Source organism: Gossypium hirsutum, chromosome A12, assembly GCF_007990345.1.
Source record: "Gossypium hirsutum isolate 1008001.06 chromosome A12, Gossypium_hirsutum_v2.1, whole genome shotgun sequence".
In the NCBI taxonomy this organism is placed as follows: domain Eukaryota; kingdom Viridiplantae; phylum Streptophyta; class Magnoliopsida; order Malvales; family Malvaceae; genus Gossypium; species Gossypium hirsutum.
In genome coordinates this window covers 71,804,347-71,828,129 of record NC_053435.1, presented here as the reverse complement: position 1 = coordinate 71,828,129, position 23,783 = coordinate 71,804,347, and the positions used below count along the sequence as shown (strand labels likewise).

The 23,783-nt window shown below is 34.4% G+C and overlaps 1 protein-coding gene and 1 non-coding gene across 3 annotated transcripts; both read left to right on the top strand.

The window, feature by feature from the left end:
- Positions 1-308: 308 nt before the first annotated feature.
- On the top strand, positions 309-415 carry LOC121211648 (small nucleolar RNA R71). The gene has a single exon (XR_005906867.1). It is a non-coding gene; the product is annotated as a small nucleolar RNA R71 (small nucleolar RNA).
- Positions 416-20,735: 20,320 nt separating this feature from the next.
- On the top strand, positions 20,736-21,638 carry LOC107945525 (PLAT domain-containing protein 3). Of its 2 annotated transcripts, none has more exons than XM_016879578.2 (2): positions 20,736-20,855; positions 20,989-21,638. In XM_016879578.2, the coding sequence occupies exons 1-2, from the start codon at positions 20,811-20,813 to the stop codon at positions 21,442-21,444; spliced, it is 501 nt and encodes a 166-aa protein (XP_016735067.2). In that variant the 5' UTR covers positions 20,736-20,810; the 3' UTR covers positions 21,445-21,638. The 2 variants fall into 2 exon arrangements, with proteins under 2 accessions (XP_016735067.2, XP_016735066.2); XM_016879577.2 differs by having other exon boundaries at positions 20,736-20,904.
- Positions 21,639-23,783: the final 2,145 nt, after the last annotated feature.

Below are 23,783 nucleotides of genomic sequence, written 5' to 3'. Positions count from 1 at the left end.
CTTGGTTGTTGACCTATCATGTTAGTGTTGCAGTATTACCAATAATATTTTTAAGCGTAGAAGTCATAGTAGATACCTGAGCTGCTAAAGACGTAAGAGCATTGACTTCATGAGCTCTTGCCACTCCTCTTCTTATGGTTGCATGATTGATCAACCACTGATAGTTATTACTTGAAATTCTTTCAAGAATCTCATATGCCTCATTGCATGACTTTGAAAGAAGAGATTCATTAGCTGAAGTGTCTACCATCATTTTTGTGTGAGCATTTAGACCATTGTAAAAAGACTTCAATTGGATACAGTCAAGAATACCATGATGAAGGCACTTTCATAATAATTCCTTAAATAGTTCTCATGCCTCATACAAGGACTCATCATCAAATTGTTAAAAAGTAGTAATTTCATTTCTGAGCTTAGCATTCTTACTTGATGGAAAATACTTCATTAGAGAATGTTCTGTCAATTCGTACCATGTGGATACAGAACTGAGCAATACGAAATTGAATCATGCTCCTGCTCGATCTCACAACGAATATGGGAATAACTTCAATCTTAAGGTGTATTCAGATAATCTAGGTAACTTGAAACAATCGTTTACTTCCAGAAATAAGCGGAGGTGCAAATATGGATCTTCAGCAAGTATCCCACTGAACTATCTTATTGTTTGCAAAATTTGGAACATCATCGGCTTTAACTTGAACTAAGGGGCCTCAATCTTGAGTCTTATAATTACTGGATTGACTTCACTAAATAGGGGCACAGCATACTTTCGAATAGCTGGATATCTGTCATCAGCAATAAAGATCAGATTTCGAGTATTACAAGCTCCGTATTGTCTTTAGGCTGATCATTCCCTTCTTCTTTGCCTAAAAGTGCATTCAATTTTTGAGTCAATTGGCAATAAATTGATAACTCGATCTATGTTCATGAACCCAAAAAAATCACAAAAAATAATAAAGTTAAAATGAAAAAAATAAACCAAATTGTAAAACGATTATCTTTACAAATAATAACAAAATACAATCCCCGACAACTGCACCAAAAACTTGTATTGGTGGTTACGCGCAAGTGTACACGGCCGTACAAGTACAAGTAATAAGTAGTAAGTAAAGAGTTATTGTTTCCACAAGGACTGTTGTGTAAATTATTTGCAAAGTCAACTATAACACAATTTGGGAGAAAAAAATAAAAGATAATGTTCTTGAGAGTCGAAATTATAATACGGATATAGTTAGATTTTAAATACCTATAAAATAAAACAACACATTTGTAACATCCCTAACCTGTATCTATCGTCGAAATAAGGTTACAGAGCATTACCGTGAAATCATAACTTTAAACACACATTTAGTACCTCCACATAAACATAGCATAATCCATACAGATACATGTATAACATCCCTTAATCGAGCCTTCAAGGCCCTAGAAACACTTTAGAAACAATTCGAGACTAAATCGAAAACTTTTGGAACATTTAAGAAAAAGTTGAAAAAATTAAACTACAGAGGTTACACGGCCATGTGGCCAGGCCGTGTGACTCACACGGCTGAGATACACACCCGTGTAATAATCGAAATAGGGACACACGACTGTGTCCCAGCCCGTGTTCGTGCCTATTTTCCTCTCTGACTTGGGTCACATGGCCAAGCCACACACCCATGTGACAGGTCATGTGCTAGGCCGTGTAACTGCCTGACTTGAATGCCTTTAAAACCTACATGGGACACACAGTCGTGTCACATGGTCGTGTGTCATACACGACTGAGACACACACCCATGTCTTAGGCTGTGTGGACAGGAAATTGACCAAAATCAAGCCATTTCCATCACCAAGCCACATGTTGCTTGTACCCCCATGACCAAGGCATCAAAAACATATCAAAACATGCTTAAATTGAACAATTCAATTGACCAAATCCATTCAACCAATATGCCATATAAGGCACCTCAATCACAATCAAACAAACTTATCTAGACATATGCATTACCATATTTAAAACATAAACAACTAATTCAATATCATCCTAAAGCATACCACAATTGAGACTACAAGTAACTCAACATAACATACCATTTTTTTTGTTTTGAAAACAACCAACCAATATGCCCTTCATAGACACAACAATTATATCAAACATCAACAACTAAAACATGTAAACATTGATCCATTTCTAGCATAACACTTAATTCACTCACAAACCAAAACAAATCACAAGTGTTTAATTTCATACCATTCTAATTATGCCAAAAAGATACTTATTTACAATCTTAATAAAGTACCTAACAACTTAGTTTAGTATATTGTCATATTGTAGCAAAACAACTTATATAGCCACATATACATGCCACTACACTAAAGGGTACAAGAACTACCAACATCGATGAATAGTGTGAGCCAAAGGTTCGATCCATCCAAAAGTCACAAACAACAATCTACAAAACAATCCACAAAAATGAATAAGCTTATAGAGCTTAGTAAGAACACAACATATCATTAAACATAATGACAATTGAAATAAAACTCTTATTTTACTCGATTCAAAGTTACTAGAGTGTAAACAGAGGCATGTAGGTGCAATTCAAGGGTATCAAAGTACAAACAGGGGCACATATGTGCAATTTAGGGGTATCGAAGTATAAACAGGGGCACATGTATGTAATTTAGGGACATCAAAGATAAATAGGGGCATGTATGTGCAATTCAAGGGTACCAAAGTACAAATAGGGGCACGTATATACAATTCAGTAAATAATTAAATATAAGAAATTAATAACATAACTATATTGTAAACATACAAGTAGAAATTCAATTATGTACAAAAATGCTATGAACTTACCTTGACAACTAGAGCGAAAAAGTACGATCGAACTAATCTGTGATTTTTTCCTTTCCTCAATTTATATCTTGTTGAGATTTATCTTGATCTAAATAAATAATTATATTCAATTAAGTGTTTCAATCAATCTCAAACATTCAATTCATTCCATAATGTAACGGTTTGATTTTGGGCCTAGCCAGAACTGTGGTTTTGAGACCACAAATCCAAAGTTAGAGAAATCATTTTATTATTATTTTGGTGTTATAGTATGATTATATTAGTGCATGAAAATTTTGGTGAATTAATTTTAGCATTTGTAAGCTTAATTGTGAAAAAGGACTAAATCGCATAAAGTGCAAAAGTCCTGTTTTATTAGCTAAAGGTGTAAATTGACTATGAATCATATTGTGGAGGTCTTTAAAGGGCAAATAGACCCTTTAGAATTTGATGGCCAGCCATAGGGGACAATGAAATCAAATGGTCAATGGGGTAGGTAAGTTAATGTGTAATAAAATATAACCCTAGTGACTAGCCATCATCTTTTTCATTTTTCCTTTCTCCTCCACTGAAATTTTTAGCAAAAATGGGGTTTTTGGAAGCTTGACATTTCAGCAACTTATCACCTTTGAAAGTAAGTGATTTTCATATTCATTGTTAATGATTTTTGTACTTTTAGGACCCTTGTAGCATGAGTTCTATTGATGGGACTATTTTGCAAAATGATTGATAGTCTAGGGATTTGCCATGGAAGAATTTATGATATTTGCTGAGTTTTTATGGAAGAAAATGAATCATGGTTGTGAAATAAACAACTTTTGTGAAGTAGTTTTCATGGAAACCCTAACTAAGGACCATTTTGCATAAGTTATAAAATAGGTAATAAATGTGTGAAATAATGAGAATTGTGGGCTGCCCTAGTATAAAAAGTATTTGGCTAGGCTTGATTAATGAGAAAATGTGATGAAAATTGATTTTCAGGTTTAAGGGCAAAATTGTCATTTTGCCCAATTATAAATTGTTGAGTACCTAGACTGATAAAATGATTAAATTTATGAATTCTTATTATTTTAGATCAAGAAATACAAAATCTAAACCTAGACCAAAGGAAAGCCAAGCAAGTAGATTAAATCGTCTAGTTACCTACATTCTGTAATCCGAGGTAAGTTGTATGTTAATAATGCAACTATATTATTATGATGTATGATTGAATTGATATTGCATAAATTGTGGAATTGTGATTATGAGAATGCATATCCAGAAATTTTTGTAGTAAAGACTTCCAGTTAAACATTTGGAATAGACTTAGATATTCGTACCATGACAGTGGGTGGTATATGAGCCAGTGTAAGACATGTCTGGGACATGCATCGGCCACATCACGAGTGCTAGTGTAAGAAATGTTTGGGACATGCATCAGCATTGAGACAAGAGCTAGTGTAAAACATGTCTGGGACATGTATCAACCTCAGGATATACAAGCTAGTCTAAGACCTGTCTAGGACATGGCGTGAGCTTGTTGTGTGTTAGTGTAAGACCTGTCTGGGACATGAAATCGACACCAATAGATGAGAGCCAGTGTAAGACCTGTCTGGGACATGGCATTGACCTCGATATATGAAAGTCAGTGTAAGACCAGTCTGGAACACGGCATCGACTTTAATGTGCTAGCCAGTGTAAGACTATGTTTGGGACATGGCATTGGCATTTTATCCCATGTTTGGGGTTATTGAATATTCGATAATATTCCAAATGATTTAATGAAAAATTTATGATTTGTATCAAATTGAGAAAAGTTATGACCATGTGGTGAGGGGTACAGGTACCTACTTGATATGTATGAGATGTGGGCTCAATATATGCCATATGAATTGTATTGGATGGTGATGAGTAAGTTGTACTTATGTCTATTCATTGTATTCATGGACAAGCTATGAAATGTTATGAGCATATTGTTGTATGATAATTAGTTGATGTTTATTTTCATGCAACTTACTAAGCTTTATGTTACCCCTTTTCCTTTCTATTTTCTTATAGTGAAACCGAAGTAGCTAGTAAATCATCTCCTACGTCGGAGAAGCCAGTCACACTATCATTTTGAAGCACTTGGTATAGTTAGTTCCTTTATCTTGATTACGACATGTATAGGATCCTTTGATTTTGTTAAAGTGTCACATTGTTTTGGGGCCAAATGTGTTGGCTTAATTCAGTACTTGACTCCTTTTGTATAAGGCCATGAATAATGGCTAATATTGAAAGTTGTTTTATGAATGCAAGAAAGTCTTTCATGAATGTGAAAATTGTTGGAATGGTCGTATATGTATAAAATGTATATAGGCCTTAGTTATGGTTGCTTGGTTGAGAAATCATGTTGTCATAGACTTGGGTATGATAGATTGTGTTTCAGGGTGGTAAGGGGCTTGGTAGATAGCCCTATATCGTCCGCACGGGTAGACACATTGGCATATGTCTAGGCCGTGTGTGTCACACGGTCAGCCCCATGGTCGTGTTGTTTGACCGTGTGTCCCCTGTACCTTGAATTCGCGAGTCAATATGCATGGTAGTAAACACACGGACATAGACACGGCTGTGTGTCTCAGCCATGTGGAGGACACGGCCTCTGGCCACGGGCGTGTACCTTGGCCGTGTGCCCCAAAATTTTTGCTAACGTCAAAAACAAGGTCAAGGTTTTTAGACACAGATTAAGACACGGGCGTGTCATGGCCGTGTGAGGGACACGGGCCATGGGCACGGGTGTGTGTCAGGCCGTGTGAAAACCCCTATGGGTTCAAATTTGGAATTTAATTCACACGGGCTTGGGGCATGGGCGTGTCCCCTTATGCTTAGGCTGTGTGAAGCACGCAGGCCTTTAGCACGTCCATGTCATAATGGCACACGGGCGTGTGCCTGCTTGAAGTGGCATTTTTCAAAGTTTTGAAAAATCTTGGGATTAATCTTGGGTTATTTCCAAAATGTGATTTGGGCTTCATAGGCCCATATTAAGAACCTTTAGATTAAAAGAGAAAAGTTTTAAGTTTGACCTAGTTTTCATGACTCAAAAATGATTATATGCATGTGATTAAGTCAGGTAATGCCTCGTGCCCAGTTCCAGCCTCGGACTCGGGTAAAGAGTGTTACATTTAGTAGTGTTAGAGCTATGGTTTAATTGATTCTAGGACTAACCTAGCGTGAGTACGAGTCTAGCTATACATGTCATAATTGTATATTGATAGTGCGACGACTCTTGACGAGATAAATTGTGTTTTTATATATAGTTAATGGACCCTGACGTGGCTACGATAGATGACGTGGAAAGTAATGCGTCAGCTCCCGCTGAAGGGACCGTGCCAGCCAATAGTGGGCCCGTGACAAAGAGTCTGGGCGGAGGGGCTAGAGAATCTTACCTCCACATGATGGATGCTTGGTACTTGAAGTTTGTTCTTGTGAATCCAAATACTCCACCTCCCCCAATTCCTTTACCCTTTCATATAGCTCCTCAAGGAGTAGAAATGGTTAGAAGAGAGAAGCCTCCAGTGGATAGAATTAGAAAGCACGGGGTCGAGGAATTTTAGGCACATATTGATGATGACCCAGAGAGAGTAGAGTTTTGGTTGGAAACTACCATTAGGGTATTTGATGAGCTATCATGCACACCTGAGGAGTACATGAAGTGTACAGTGTCACTCCTACGAGATTCAGCCTACCAATGGTGGAACACTCTCGTGTCAGTCATACCGAAAGTGCGAGTAACTTGGGGATTCTTCCAGGAAAAATTCCAAAAGAAGTACATTAATCAGAGGTTCATCGATCAAAAGAGGAAAGAGTTCCTCAAACTAAAACAAGGTCGTATGACAGTGATGGAATATGAGCGCGAGTTTGTGAGACTCAACAAATATGAGCAAGAGTGTGTATCTAAAAAAGCCATCATATGTAAGAGATTTGAAGATGGTCTGACCGAAGACATCTGCTTATTAGTTGGCATCTTGGAGTTAAGGGAATTTGTGGTGCTCGTTGAAAGAGCTTGCAAGGCCGAAGAGTTAGCCAAAGAAAAGAGAAGAGCTAACATCGATTCTTATGACTCAAAAAAAAGACAGGTGGGGAAATCACATCAAACTTCATCCAAGAGGTTAAAAGAGCTTCCTACTCGATCAAACGTGTCAGTCGGATTCTCGAGAAGTAGCAAGAATAAGCAGTATGCGGTGACAAAAGCCCAAACCACATCTATCGCGAGTGTTGGTAGTGCTCGCCCTAATAGACCAGAATGTTCACAGTGTGATAGACGTCATTTTGGAGAGTGCCGAGGTACTAAAAGGGGCTATTTTAAATGTGGGTCATTGGACCATTTTATTCGTAGCTGTCCCAAGATGGTCGAGAAAGATAAGGATCAAAGTGTGAGATTGGGTAACGCTCCTTCAAGGGGCAGACCATATAAGAACCCTGGAAGTGGGGCTAGAAGTAGAGGTGTGCCTAGGGATGCTGCTGTAAGGTCCGAGGGTAGAGCGCATGCAAAGACTTATGCTATACGTGCTCATGAAGAGGCAGAGTTTCCTGATGTGATTACGGGTACCTTTTCTATCCATGATATATCTGTTGTTGCTTTAATTGACCCGGGGTCTACCTACTCTTATATTTGTATAGAATTGATACCCCGTATGAACATGCTAGTCGAGTCCACTGAATTTGTGGTAAAAGTGTCCAACCCTTTAGGAAGACATGTGTTAGTTGACCAATTGTGTAGAAATTGCCATTTGATAATTAGAGGTCATTGTTTTTTAGCTAACTTGATGTTATTGACATTTAATGAATTTGATGTAATCCTTGGGATGGATTGGTTGACTTCAAATAGTGTTGTAGTGGACTGTGGGAGAAAAGTTATTGAGTTGAAGTGTGAAAACAGGGATGTTCTTTGGGTTGAATCGGGTAGAACGGATAGCTTGCCTGTGGTGATATCGTCCATGTCGGTAGTGAGATATTTGAGAAAAGGATATGAAACTTATCTTGCTTTTGTATTGAATACTCAAGTATCTGAATTAAAGATCGAGTCAGTACTAGTGGTTTGTGAGTTCACAGATGTATTTCTGGAGGAATTTCCGGGACTGCCCCCATTGAGAGAAGTTGAATTTGGAATTGAGTTAGTTCCTGGTATGGCACCTATCTCGATTGCACCGTATAGGATGGCTCTGACGGAATTAAAGGAGTTGAAAGTATAGCTACAAGAACTAACGAATAAGGGTTTTGTAAGACTGAGCTATTCTCCGTGGGGTGCTCCAATGCTCTTTGTGAAAAAGAAAGACGGGTCGATGAGGTTATGTATAGACTACAGATAGCTCAACAAGGTGACAGTGAAGAACAAGTATCCCTTGCCAAGGATTGATGATTTGTTTGACCAATTGAAAGGAGCCACCGTGTTTTCCAAGATAGACATGAGGTCCGGTTATTACTAGCTCAAAGTAAAGGAGCAAAATGTACTGAAAATCACATTGAGGACTAGGTATGGGCATTATGAGTTCCTTGTCATGCCCTTCAATTTAAAAAATTCCCCTGCGATATTTATGGATTTGATGAACCGCATTTTTCAACCATATTTGGATAAGTTCGTCGTTGTTTGTATCGATCACATATTGGTTTATTCGCGTGATGAGAGTGAGCATGCAGAACATTTGAGGATGGTTTTGCAAACTTTGAGGGATAAGCAGTTGTATGCCAAGTTTAGTAAAAGTGAGTTTTGGCTCCGAGAGGTCAGATTCTTAGGACACATAGTGTCGAGTGACGAAATTAGAGTTGATCCGAGTAAGATCTCTGTGATTGTAGAGTGAAAGCCGCTAAGGAATGTGTCAGAGATTAGAAGTTTTCTGGGTTTGGCTGGGTACTACAAAAGATTTGTAAATGGACTCTCAATGATAGCTACTCCGATGGAGAGGTTGTTACAAAAAGATGTCAAGTTAGAATGGACGGAGAAGTGCCAACAGAGTTTCGAGAAACTAAAAACCTTATTGACTGAAGCAGTTTTAGTGCAATCGGAACTAGGAAAGGAGTTTGTGGTATATAGCGATGCCTCCTCGAATGGATTAGGGTGCGTACTCATGCAAGAAGGTAAGGTCACTTCGAGACAACTGAAGCCTCATGAGAAAAACTACCCGACGCACGATTTAGAGTTGGCTGCCATCGTGTTCGTATTAAAAATTTGGAGACACCATTTGTATGGCGAGAGATGTCAGGTATTTACTGACCATAAGAGTTTAAAGTATCTGATGACTCAAAAGGAGCTGAATCTACGGCAACGAAGATGGTTGGAGTTGATAAAGGATTACGATTTGGTGATTGACTACCACCCCGGGAAGGCAAATGTATTTGCCGATGCATTAAGTAGGAAATCATTGTTTGCCTTGAGGGCTATGAATACTCAATTGATCGTGACTGATGATGGTTCGATTCTAGCTAAGATGAGAGCTAAACCAATTTCCTTCAAGAGATTTGTGAAGCACAGAAAGGTGATAAGGATTTGCAAGCTTAGATGGCTCAGTGTAAGATGGGAAATGAATCAAAATTTTGTATTGGTACCGATGGTTGTATGATGTACTGAGACAGAATTTGTGTGCCCAAGGATAATAAGCTCATATAGAAGATTTTACGAGAGGCACATAGTGGTTGCTTGTCTATCCATCCAGGTAGTGTAAAAATGTACAACGATTTGAAGAAAATGTACTAGTGGTCGGGGATGAAAAGATACATTTCTAAGTTTGTTTCTAAGTGTCTAGTTTGTCAGCAAGTGAAGGCTGAACACCAAGTACCTTTGGGTTTGCTTCAACTCGTAATGGTTCCCGAATGGAAATGGGACCGTGTAACTATGGATTTTGTATCAGGATTGTCGTTGACACCAAGGAAAAACAATTTCGTTTGGGTGGTTGTTGATAGGATTACAAAGTTAGCACATTTTATATCGGTGCGTACTGACTATTCCCATGAGAAATTAGCTGAATTGTATGTTTCCGAGATCGTTAGACTTCATGGAGTACCCTTGTCAATTATTTCGGATAGAGATCCGAGATTTACCTCGTGGTTCTGGAAGAAGTTACAAGAGGCATCAGGGACTAAATTATATTTTAGCATCACTTTTCACCCGTAAATCGACGATCAGTCAAAAAGAGTAATTCAGATTCTGGAAGACATGTTACGGTGTTATGTCCTCGAGTTTCAAGGAAATTGGGAAAGGTATTTACCGCTAGTTGAATTCACCTACAATAATAGCTATCAATCGAGGTTGAAAATGGCACCTTTTGAGGCCTTGTATGGACGCAAGTGTCGGATGCCTTATATTGGACAAAACTTAGAGAGAGTCAGATTCACAGGGTCTATTTAGTCAAATAGACCGAAGAAAAGGTGAAAGTGATTCATGATGGCTTGAGAGCCACTTCGGATAGACAAAAATCTTACGCGAATTTGAAACGAAAGGAAATGGAGTTTCAAGTCGGTGATAAAGTGTTTTTGAAGGTATCCCCGTGGAGGAAAGTCCTCAGATTCGGTAGAAAGGGCAAGCTGAGTCCTTATTTCATAGGACCTTATGAGATTATCGAGAGAGTAGGGCCTGTTGCCTACCGTTTGGCTTTGCCCTCAGAGTTGGAAAAGATTCATGACATGTTTCATGTGTCCATGTTACGTCGATATATATCAGATCCTTCGCATGTGATCGCGCCAACTGAGGTTGAGATTCAGCCGGATATGACTTATGGCGAAGAGCCGGTTAAGATTTTGGATCGAGAGGTTAAAGAATTGAGGAATAAGAGTATAGCCCTTTTTAAAGTTTTGTGGCATAGACTTGGAGTCGAGGAAGCCACATGGGAACTCGAAGAGACCATGAGAGATCAATACCCGAATCTATTCATCGGTAAGATTTTCGAGGACGAAAATCCCTAAGGGGAAGAATTGTAACGGTCTGATTTTGGGCCTAGTCGGAATAGTGGTTTTGAGACCACAAATCTGAAGTTAGAGAAATCATTTTATTATTATTTTGGTGTTATAGCATGATTATATTAGTGCATGAAAAATTTGATGAATTAATTTTAGCATTTGTAAGCTTAATTGTGAAAAAGGACTGAATCACATAAATGCAAAAGTCCTGTTTTATTAGCTAAAGGTGTAAATTGACTATGAATAATATTGTGGAGGTTTTTAAAGCGCAAATAGACCCTTTAGAAGTTGATGGCCGGCCATAGGGGACAATAAAACCAAATGGTCAATAAGGTAGGTAACTTAATGTGTAATAAAATATAACCCTAGTGACTAGCCATCATCTTTTTCATTTTTCCTTTCTTCTCCACCGAAATTTTCAACAAAAATGGGGTTTTTGGAAGCTTGAAATTTCAACAACATATCACCTTTGAAAGTAAGTGATTTTCATATTCATTGTTGATGATTTTTGTATTTTTAAGACCCTTATAGCATTAGCTTTCTATTGAAAGGGCTATTTTGCAAAATGGTTGTTAGTCTAGGGATTTGCCATGAAAGAATTTATGACATTTGCTGAGTTTTTATGGAAGAAAATGAATCATGGTTGTGAAATAAACAACTTTTGTGAAGTAGTTTTCATGGAAACCCTAACTAAGGACCATTTTGCATAAGTTGTAAAATAGGTAATAAATGTGTGAAACAATGAGAATTGTGGGTTGTTCCTAGTATAAAAAGTATTCAGCTAGGCTTGATTAATAAGAAAATGTGATGGAAATTGATTTTCGGGTTTAAGGGCAAAATGGTCATTTTGCCCAATTATAAATTGTTGAGTACCTAGATCGATAAAATAATTGAATTTGTGAATTCTTATTATCTTAGATCAAGAAATACAAAATTCGAACCTAGACTAGGGGAAAGCCAAGCAAGTAGATTAAATCGTCTAGTCGCCTACATTTTGTAATCCGAGGTAAGTTGTATGTTAATAATGCAACTATATTGTTATGATGTATGATTGAATTAATATTGCATGAATTGTTGAATTGTGATTATGAGAAGCATATCGAGAAATTTCTGTAGTAAAGACTTCCGGTTGAGCATTTGGAAAAGACTCGGATATTCGTACCATGACATTGGGTGGTATGTAGGCCACTGTAAGACATGTCTAGGACATGTATCGACCACATCATGAGTGCCAGTGTAAGACATGTCTGGGACATGCATCGGCATTGAGACAAGAGCTAGTGTAAGACATGTCTGGGACATGCATCGGCTTTGGGATATACAAGCTAGTGTAAGACCTGTCTGGGACATGGCGTCAGCTTATTGTGTGTCAGTGTAAGACCTGTCTGGGGCATGGCATTGACACTGATAGATGAGAGCCAGTGTAAGGCCTATTTGGGACATGGCATCGACACCGATAGATGAGAGCCAGTATATGACCTATCTGGGACATGGCATCGGCCTCGATATATGAAAGTCAGTGTAAGACCTGTTTGGGACATGGCATCGGCCTCGATATATGAAAGTCAATGTAAGACCTATCTGGGACACGGGACTTTAATATGATAGCCAGTGTAAGACCATGTCTGGGACATGAGGTCGGCATTTTATCCCATGTTCGGGGTTATTGAGTATCCAGTAATATTCCGAATGATTCAACGAAAGATTTATGATTTGTGTCGAAATGAGAAAAGTTATGACCATATGGTAAGTGGTACAGGTACCTACTTGATATGTATGAGATGTGGGATCAATATATGCCATATGAATTGTATTGGATGGTGATGAGTATGTTGTACTTATGTCTAGTCATTGTATTCATGGACAAGCTATGAAATGTTATGAGCATATTGTTGTATGATAATTAGTTGATGTTTATTTTCATGCAACTTACTAAGCTTTATGCTTACCCCTTTTCCTTTCCATTTTTTTATAGTGACCCCGAAGTAGCTCATGGATCATCGTCTACGTTGGAGAAGCCAGTCACACTATCATTTTGAAGCACTTGGTATAGTTAGTTCCTTTATCTTGATTACGGCATGTATAGGATCCTTTGATTTTGTCAAAGCGTCATATTGTTTTAGGGCCAAATGTGTTGGCTTAATTTAGTACCTGACTCATTTTGTATAAGGCCATGAATAATGGCTAATATTGGAAGTTGTTTTATGAATGCAAGAAAGTCTTTCATGAATTTAAAAATTTTTGGCACGGTCGTATATGTATGAAATGTATATAGGCCTTAGTTATGATTGCTTGGTTGAGAAATCATATTGTGATAGACTTGGGTATAATAGAATGTGTTTCAGGGTGGTAAGGGGCTTGGTAGATAGCCGTATATCGTCCACACGGGTAGACACATGGGCATGTGTCTAGGCCGTGTCTGACACACTGTCAGCCCCATGGGCGTGTTGTTCGACCATGTATCCCCTGCATCTCGAATTCGCAAGTCAGTATGCATGGCAATAAACACACGGGCATAGACACGGTCGTGTGTCTAAGCCATGTGGAGGACACAGCCTCTGGCCACGTGCGTGTGCCTTGGCCGTGTGCCCCTAAATTGTTGCTGACATCAGAAATAGAATGTTAAGGTTTTTAGACACAATTAGGACACAGGCGTGTCATGGATGTGTGAGAGGCACGGGCGTGTCATGGCTGTGTGAGGGGCACAGGCGTGTCATGGCCGTGTGAGAGACATAGGCCATAGGCACGGGCGTGTGTCAGGCCGTGTGAAAACTCTTGTACGTTCGAATTTGGAATTTAATTCACACAGGCTAGGGGCATGGGCGTGTCCCCTTATGCTTAGGCCGTGTGAACTAGACAGGCCTTTAGCACGGCCATGTCATAATGGCCACACGGCCGTGTTGGCCTTCCACACAGGCGTGTGCCCTACTTCAAGTGGCATTTTTCAAAGTTTTCAAAAATGTTGGGATTAATCCCGGGTTATTTCCAAAATGTGATTTGGGCCTCATATGCCCCATATTAAGAACTTTTAGTTTAAAAGAGAAAAGTTTTAAGTTTGACCTAGTTTTCATGACTCGAAAATGATTGTATGCATGCAGTTAAGTCAGGTAATGCCTCGTGCCTAGTTTCGGCCTCGGACTCGGGTAAGGGGTGTTACACATAATCCATATTTATACATAATTACAATTTTGCCCCTAATATTTTAACCTTTTTACAATTTAGTCCTTAAACTCGTCAATTGAAATCTAAGCATTTTCATCCCTAACTCATGTTAGCTGAATTTATTATGAACCCATATCAACTAATACAAATCATCATTTCACAAATTAACCATGATATTTTTCTACTTTTACAAATAAATCCCTAAATGACATTTTCATCAAAAATCACTTTACAAAACTTGTTTATTTATCAACAAAGACTCGTAATATTTCATTAAAATTCAAGAATCATGTAAAAATGTTCATGGAAAACCCCTAATCCTTTAACATATTTGTAAATTAGTCCCTGGGCTAGCTAGATTAAGCTAAAACGATTCTGAAAACATAAAAATCACTAAAAATGGGACAAATTTCACTTACCTGCAACCTAGCAAAGTGAGCGAACCATGAAACCCTAGCTATGGCTTTTCTCCCTTCAAAATTTTTGTGGATGAACACTTAGGAAGATGATGCTTTTGTTTATTTTATTTTAAATTTAACTAATTTATTAATTTACTAACTTAACCTTCATTTAACATCAAAACTTCATTAATACTAAGCCATATACATCTTCTAAATTCATTAATGGTCAAATTACCATCTAAGTCCTTTCACATTAAATTTTCATAGCGATTTGATACCTTTAACTACTAGAACTCTACTTTTTCACCTTTTACAATTTAGTTCTTTTTACTTAATTAAGCATGCAAACGTTAAATTTTCTTAACGAAATTTTTAAATGACTTTACTAATATTCCACAGACATTAAAATAATAATAAAATAAATATTTACTCGTCAGATTTATGATCCCGAAATCACTATTCTGATTTCAATAAAAATGGGTTATTATAACATTTTGTAGAAAAATAATCACAACAGAAAGAATAAACACAAGATTTAAATAAACATAACATGAATAGACTAGATCAAGTATTTCACTTAACAAAATTTTATTGGTAATTATAAAAAGAATATCTCGAAAGGATCGTGGAAATATGAAAGTTCATTAAATCTATTTTTAATTAAGGCATAGGCCTCTCTTAAAGTCTTATTATGCCCCTAAGTTATTTCACATATGTCTATGTCAAAACTATCCTAGAAATCATCCTTCCAAGCATTTTATACAGTTTGTGCATACAACAATCATCTTTCGATATCGACATGATATGCATCATTTAGGTCTTTTGTCTATTAAGTATTACCCCTTATCAGATTAAATAGTTAATTCATTAACCTAAAAATGTTCATATTACATTTACAAGTATTAATATGAATGAAACAAAATCATTTGCATAAAATATTCACAATAAAAAAACCAATTAACTCAAATCATGATCCATACTTATTCTGAATAAACAAAATTAAATCATGTAATATTAAACTGAAAACATAATGATGAGATGCAAACATGACTTTCAACATAGAAAACAACAATTAACAATAAAGAGAAAAGGAGGAAGAGTAGTCGAGGGGGTTATCCACGACCATTTCACTATAAGAAGAGAAAATAATTGCACTATAGGGGGTTATCTGCGACTAATCCTTGCGGCTTCCCATTGTGGCTCTCCTCCTTGTCTTTATGTTAAATCATCAATACACTCTCAAGTTACTCTCTCTTACTGCTCTCATTTTCGGCAAGTGAATTTGTCTTATTTTGTGGCAAGCAAAAAGTTTAACAAGCCATAAGAAAACAATAATACTCCATGCTTTTCTCTCTAAAAATTGAGATGGAAACTAGGTGTGTTGATGAACAAAATGGAAGCCTCTTTTTATAGCCTTTGAGCCTCCATGTCCTTTGTTATTTTTAACAAGGGAATCCTTGATTCTCTTCTCCATATATGTCGTCCCTTGATATGTGGATAAGTAAGTGGTGACTTGCTAGTTTTAGCAAGGAAGTTGGCTTGTTTTTTTCATTGTATGACCAACCTTTGAATTGTAAAAACAGATTGTTTTGATTGCTATTTTTAATAGGGACCTAGACGGTTTTAAGGCTTGATCCAAGGGATAAAAATTGTTGACTTTATTTGATGGACAATGGGGTCAAATTTGTTATTTTTGGGAGATGAATGGCCGGTTGTGGACTGCTAATTTCAGCAGTGAATGTTGCAATCTTATTTCATGTAAAAGTGGGTAAAAGGAATGGTTTTGGGCCCCCGATTAAACAATATTGGGCCTCTATGTAATTGAGTTTGAAATGAAGTCGTTTTGAAGCCATGTGACTGCATCTGAATCTTTCAATCTGTACATATTTAAACCCAAATAGAACCAAAATTCTGCCATCCCTTAGCCCAGTTATTACCAAAAATAATAAAATAACATGCATTTAACATATATTTCACTAAATTAACACATTCTCATGAAAATTATAAAATATCACAAAATTATGTGTAAAATCACAAAAAGTGTTATTTATTTACTCAGAATTTGCATAAATTGTACTTAAAAGAGTGTTGAAATATCTATATATTTTAAAGTTTCCAGTAATAAAAGAATAAAACATCTTTTTAAAAACTACTGTCAACAATGCAAAATTAGTAATAAAAACAAACAAAAAGTATGAGTAGGGGTAAGCAAAATTCAATTCGACTCAAAAAATTAAAAAAAATTCAAATTTTTCGAATCGATTTAATCAAATTAACTCGATTTTTTTTCGAATTTCTAGTTCAAATCAAATTAAAATTTTGAATTCAAATTACTCAAATAATTCGAACAAACCAAATATCAAACCATTTTACTTTCTTTCACCCCAGCTCCCCTAGCACTTTTACTTTCCCCAAAATATTTTACTTCTTCCCAAACCCCAAAATCTTTTTCCTTTTACTCCTCCCCCCCCCCAAAAAAAAACTTTTACTTTTCCTTAAAAAATTTTACTTTCCCCAAATCTCAAAAACTTTTTTCATTTTACTTTTTCCCCAAAACTTTTATTTCCTCCAAACTCCCCCAATTTTTTTCCTTTTGCTTTCTCCCAAAACTCCAAAAAACTTTTTTTTTCGAATTTATGTCTACTATTTATATTATTGAATTAAATTTCACATTTTGTACTAATTATCTTATTAAATTGTTTAATCATGTTGAATCTTTATCAATTTCTATTAAAATTTAATTATTAATGATGCAACAAAATATTTGTGTTAAAATTATCTGGTGGTATCAATGTCACATTTTATCTTTAAAATAACTTTTATTAAAAATTAAATTTTTTACATTTAATATATTTTTTTAATTTCAAAATACATGGTGACAAGAATCAAAAAATAATTGAAGCAACTAAGCAAGTAAAAAAGCTAAAACGTATATAAAATATTAATAAATAAATTATAAGGAGTGAAAGTTAAAAACAAATTTGATTATGGTGAGCAAACTTGATTGCGGTGAGTAGGAGTGACTACAGGATCTAAAATTATTTTTTTAATTTAATTTAAACAAATATATTTAATTCAATTAGATTTGAATTTTATCTTACTCGCCTCAATTTAAAAAAATTATAAATCAATTTAAAATAATAAAATATAATTCATCAATTCGATTAACTCATTTGATTCGATTCAAGAATATGAATTAACCTTAGGCAAATATTAGGTAAAAAATAAATTAAAGCAATCAACTACTCACTTTATTGAAGTAAACTTCCGCAAATAATTGGAGCAATTGGCAGCAATTATTTGGACAACCGGTGATTGAAGCGAAGCCAAAGCAAATTGAAATCAGAATTCAAAACACACAACCAAACTTCATAGCTTAGGATTATTAGCTTTTGGGCCCTTGGGCCAATAACAGCACAAAACCTTCTTAATTCTCCCCTTATTCAAATTAGTCTTTAAACTATTAAAACTTTCTAGTTTCACTTTCTTTCAAGTCAATCTTTGACCTAGATTAGTACCCAATAAATATTAAAATTCCAAAAATAATTACTAACTAAAAAAATAATTTTTTCGATATTAAATTCGCTTTACAATAATTTATTCTTGATAAATCTCACCATATTTATAAATAAATTTTGCGAAACCTAACACTGAAAATTTTGGTACATTACATATAACACAAAAATTTCTAAGCAAATACCAAAACTTCTAAAAGTATCTCATTATATATTTTGATATACCAAAATTTATAACTAATACAAAAATTTCTAATCAAATACCAAAGTTTATAAGAATATCTTGTTAAATAATACCAAAATATCTAGCAAGATGTTTTTAGAAATTTTAGTATTTGCTAAAAGTTTTGATATTACATTCGACTTTTACTATAGTTTACCCAAAGAGTATATTTGCTTTATTTACTGAAAAAGTCAATACAATTTTTGTTTTATATGAAGCTTATGAGAAGCACTCCCTGATAAGCATATCCTAAAATATTCAACCATCTATAACTTGATAAATAATTGTGATTTGAAAATTTAACTAGAGCTCAGCATCCAATCAAATCGAGTTTAACTCTATTTTAAATTGAGTTGAAATGAGTGAAATAATGTTAAGTTAAATAAGTTAATAAGTTTTATTTTATCATTTCAATTGCATTTGAAAATCTTTTAAATTCAAATCGAGTCAAGTAAAATCAGATTCGAGTCGACTCAAATAAATTTATTTAACTTAAATTAAAAAAATCAATCAGATTAAAATTTTGTTGACAATATGACTAAATTCCAAGCTAACAAACATAAATACCATGTATATTTGAAAACTCTTTTAAAACAAAATAAGAGAAAACAAGATAATTAATTATTATGATAAATTTGATTTGATAATTCTTGTTTAAGGCTTTAAACTTATTTTTTATTTTAAATTATAATTTATCATTTTTATATATCTTTAAAGATTTTTTTAGTAATTTTTAATATTTTAAAATTTCGAATATATATTTATAAAATTTTGGAAAAAATATTTTATAAATATTTAAAATTTTCGAAAATTATTTTGAATTTATTGTAATATCTTTTAGAGGGAATAATTTGTCTTCAAAATTGTTAGTGACTTAAAAAGTTTTTAAATTAATTTATTATTTGAATTACTCGAGGTATAAAATTCAGTTCAACTCGATAGTAAAAATTTGAATTACTTATTTAAGTTTATTCAATAAAATAAAAAATTTTAATAAATTAGTTTGATTAATTTAAAATTTAAAATTTATTAATTTTTTAAATCTAATCGAATTTTAAGGTGAAACTCAAATTTCTTGTTTGAAGTCTGTTTTTTTAAGGTAATTTCTTGTTTAAGGTGATGGTGATGTTGATGAAGGACCATCAGTTCTTGATGTAGAACCAAGATGCAATCTCTCATTGACAATTGTACAATACACCACCACATGATTCACACCGAACCTTTTTATAGCTCCGTTTCGAATATGCTTTTTCTCTCCGTACAATTTCCCACAACTTCGTCGTTGCAAAGATAATAAAGAAGATGGATCCAAAACTATAACTTTTAATCTAAAATTACATTACAGTCCCTCCGCTCTTATCTCTATCCTGTTTTCTAACTGTATATAGCGTTTGAACTTACATGCGATCGACAAGTCACACAACTTTAGGGACAGTACTGTAATTTTCCGTGAAGATGATTTCATTTCAGCCAGGTGTGAACCAAAAGTCCTTTTTCTTTGGCAAACGTCAAATCATTGCTTAATTGTTTAACGCATTATTATATATATAATCTGTACATTTGACTTTGGAAGGATAACATTTTCGAAAACAAATATGTTACATAATACATTTAATTTTAAAATGAGATTTTTTTAGCATTGTGGATTTTGAACATTTATCTCAATATGCACATAGTCTCATTAAGTATATTTGTTATGAATTAATTTTGTTCAATTTTTTTGGTAAATTAGACAAAGAATTACATAGAATAGATCATAGACAAATTATAGCCATTATCCTCCAAGATCTCTTTAATTTTCTATTTTTTAATTATTTATTTGATTATAATTCGATATATTTACGATTATAACAGTAATTTCAAAAATCAATGCATTAACCAATTATTATTGTTTTATTTATATGTTGTTAATAGTCCTTTCACGATAATTAAAATCATAAATAAGCCAACACTAATTCTTACTTCAAAGTAATTATCAAATAAGTCAGTTATGCCTATAATCACCAATTAAATATAATTTTTTATTAATTAAATATGTATAATAATTTTTTGATTCAGTGAGAAGAGTATAAAAATGTAGGTTTAATCCTAAAACAATTTCGTACCCACTTTCAGTTATAAAGAATAATTAAATATATGTGAATTCAGTATTATTACATTTGTAATAGAATTAATTCAAAATTTGAATTTACATCAATTTCATACTTGATCCAAATATTTTCTACTAAATTATCAAAAGTAAAATAAATGAATAAATATTTTCAGCACTTGTATTCATTCTTCTAGTGCTTTTATTTTTGTTTTTGTTAATGTAATTCACCACAGTACCTTCAGCAACTAAAAATAATATAGGACGGTACATTAAATAAAGGTCTAATAACGTATTTCATCTTTTAAGTTTATAAAAAAAAAATTGCCTTTTATTTAACTTTTTAGTTGTTTTAGATTTTAAGTTTATTCTCAAATTATTTCAAATACAAAAATTTAAATTCGATTAATTTTTTGAAAATTAAATTCGATAAACTTTATTAAATTGACATCCATATAATCTATTTACATTTCATATCATTAATTAATTAATTTTTTAATTTAAAAATATTAAAAAATATATTTTTTTATTTTTTTATTTTTAATAAATTTTATAAATTTTAAATTTTAAAAATTAATTAGTCGTGGTATTTATAATCCACGTGTATCCTCAAAGAAAATTGAAAGGTTGTAAAAAATTCAGGTACCTTCCCAAAGAAATTGCATATTTATACGACACTCTATGTAAATTTCTCTAATGCGAGAGCCTCAAAACGTTAAACCCAATGGCGATCCCAACTCAGTTAGTCCTCTCCTTTCTCCTCCTTTCTTTTTCCTCCGTCGTTTTTTCAGTAAGTAGCCCTCAACATCCCCCATAATCTCCTCTCTATCTCCAACTCTAACCTCTCGATCTTTCTCTTTTTTCTTGCTTGTAGGACGGTGAAGATTGCGTTTACTCGGTCTACATAAGGACGGGATCCATCATCAAAGGCGGAACCGACTCCATCATCGGCCTACGGCTCTACGATGCCAATGCCTACTCAGTGGAGATCAGCAACATCGAAGCGTGGGGTGGGTTAATGGGGCCAGGATACAACTATTTCGAGAGGGGTAATTTGGACATTTTCTCAAGTAGGGGACGTTGCTTGGATGCCCCTCTTTGTGCCATGAACTTGACCTCCGATGGTTCGGGTGAGCACCATGGATGGTACTGTAACTATGTGGAAGTTACCATGACTGGCGTCCATAAACCTTGTAGCCAGCAGCAGTTCACGGTGGAGCAGTGGTTGGCGCTCGATGCCCCACCTTATGATCTCACCGCCATTAGAAACTATTGTCCCTCGGAGGTTCCCGATGATCGTCGTCATAGGAAGTCTAGCTCTAGCATTTGATGCGTTTTAGTTAGAATAATAATAATTATCATGGTGATAATGAGGATGATTAATAAGAGGGGTAGGTGGGGATGATTATGGACTCATGGTTTGCACCGGCCCTTTGGTCATTAGTGTTCGTCTCTTTTTGTTCGATGACGTTTGTCGTGTAATGTGACAATTATGGATTAAATATATTATGTTTTCACTACAAATATTAACTATAAACTTTATTACATAAAAAAAATATAAGTATTAACTAATTTTTCTATGATTCTTAATTATAATGTATTATATTTATTTTTTAAAAATTTATAAAATCATTCGTAATGTTTTAATAAAAACGCAAATTGCTAATAATTTATTTCAATAATAAGACATAATATGTTATGTTTATTTCAATAATAATAAATGATTTATTAATATTTTTTAAAATAATTAGTGTAATAGCCAATTTCGGCCTAGGTCAAAAAAACAAAATTAAACTCAAATGAATAATGAAAGCCCAATTGTTCTTTAAGTCCATTTACAACATATGTATGGCGCAACAACATAAGACCCATTTCAAAACCAAATACAAACCCAAACCAACTCAAATTTCAAAACCAAATACAAACACAAACTACCCAAGTCCAATTCTAACCCTAGCCCATTACAAAGAGAACAGCAGCAACCCTAGCTACCAAGCCTCCAGCCGCCGCATGCTAGGCCAACCATTGGCCACCTCGCGCAGAGCCTTCCCCGCACGCCACCATCGGTTTCCACGCCTCTACACCTGTAGAGAGAAATTAATACAAGGCATAATAGCAAAACGACAAAAAAAAAATGGAGGTAAAGGGTTGTAATTCAGCTTTAAAAGCCTGAGGATCCTCTTTGTAATTTTTTTACACACACCATTAATCAAAAAAGCAGAACAAAAGCTCGAAAAAGTTGATTTTTTATTCTGTTTATCGTGTTCTTTGCGTCTTTTTTTATTTCATTTTATTTTTTATCTTTTTATTTTTTATTTATAAAATCAATTTTAAACACAAAATAAAAAACAGGAAGGAAACACTTACCTGGACCGCCCCAGAGTCGCGCCGTCGGATCCTCATCTCTGTCGACGGAGTCGATTCCAAAAAAGGGGTAAAAGGACCTCCTTCTCTCGTTTTTAGGCTGAAAAAATTGTGGCCCTTGAATGGCTTAAACATGAGCTAGAAAGCCCGGCTAGCACCGCCCAACCACCGTCCGTGGTGGCGCCGTGACAACGGAGGCGATGATGGGTTTCAAAACCCTAGCCGCAAAGGAGAAAGGGAGAGGGAGAGAGAGCAAGGAGGCTCTCTGTTTTTTTTTTAAATGGGGGCTGAAATGAAAGGGAAATAAAAAATTTTGGCTTAAATAGCCTAGCAAAACGTCGCCATTTTGCAAACCCCCCCACATCTCAAAATGACGTCGTTTAGGGGGGGACGCACAACCTGACCCGTACCCAGCGGAGGATCCTCGCATTTTGACCTAATGGTCTATTTGCGCATTGGATCCCTCCGCTTTCTTAGCGCGTTTCAATGTGGTCCCGTTTTACTTTTTTATTTCGATTTTTGCCCCAGAATTTTGCCTCTGTTCATTTTGGTCATCCGACCATTCGAAGAAACAGACCCTTGGAACGCTGCGTACAAAGGGTTTGGGACATTTGCTCTTTCGATCCTTGTTCTCTCGCGCGCATTCTAATATAGTCCTTAGCAACTTTTATTTCTTTTTACGATTTATACCCTGATTTTTACTCGATTTTAATCTCATCCTTAGCTTGTTAATTTGTTTATTTATTTCTTTTTCAAAAACCGTTTTATTATTATTTACTTATTAATTTTATTTTTAAAAATTATTTTGTATTAAACTGTTTTGTATTTTTATATACTATTTATTTTGAATTTCTTTTACACATTGTTTATTTTAAACTTATTATATATTATTTTAAGTTATTATATATATTATCTATTTTAAACTTTATATATATTAGTTAGTCTAAACTGTTTTATATGATTCTAAAATTCGTTAATTTTTTTAAAAAAAACCTTTTTTAGTTATTTTTTTATATATATCTATTATCTATTTTAAACTTTTGTATATATTATCCATTTTACATTTTTATAGGTTACTTAGTAAACTGTTTTATATGTTATTTATGTTTTTTTTATTTTTAAAAAAGGTTTCATATTGTTTATTTTAAACTATTTTTTTTTATTTTGAATTTTTTTATATATATTACTTATTTTGAATAGTATTGTTTATTTTAAATTGTTTCATATGATTTATTTCGTTTTTTTATGTGAATATTGAAATGATATATGCTGTATGGTTGTTGCCATTGTGTGTATTTTAATTCG

Coding starts and splice junctions, on each gene's coding strand:
- LOC107945525 (XM_016879577.2), top strand. CDS start 20,839: ATGGCGATCCCAACTCAGTTAGTCCTCTCCTTTCTCCTCCTTTCTTTT. Junction 20,905..20,988: donor TTTCCTCCGTCGTTTTTTCA/GTAAGTAGCCCT, acceptor TCTTGCTTGTAG/GACGGTGAAGATTGCGTTTA.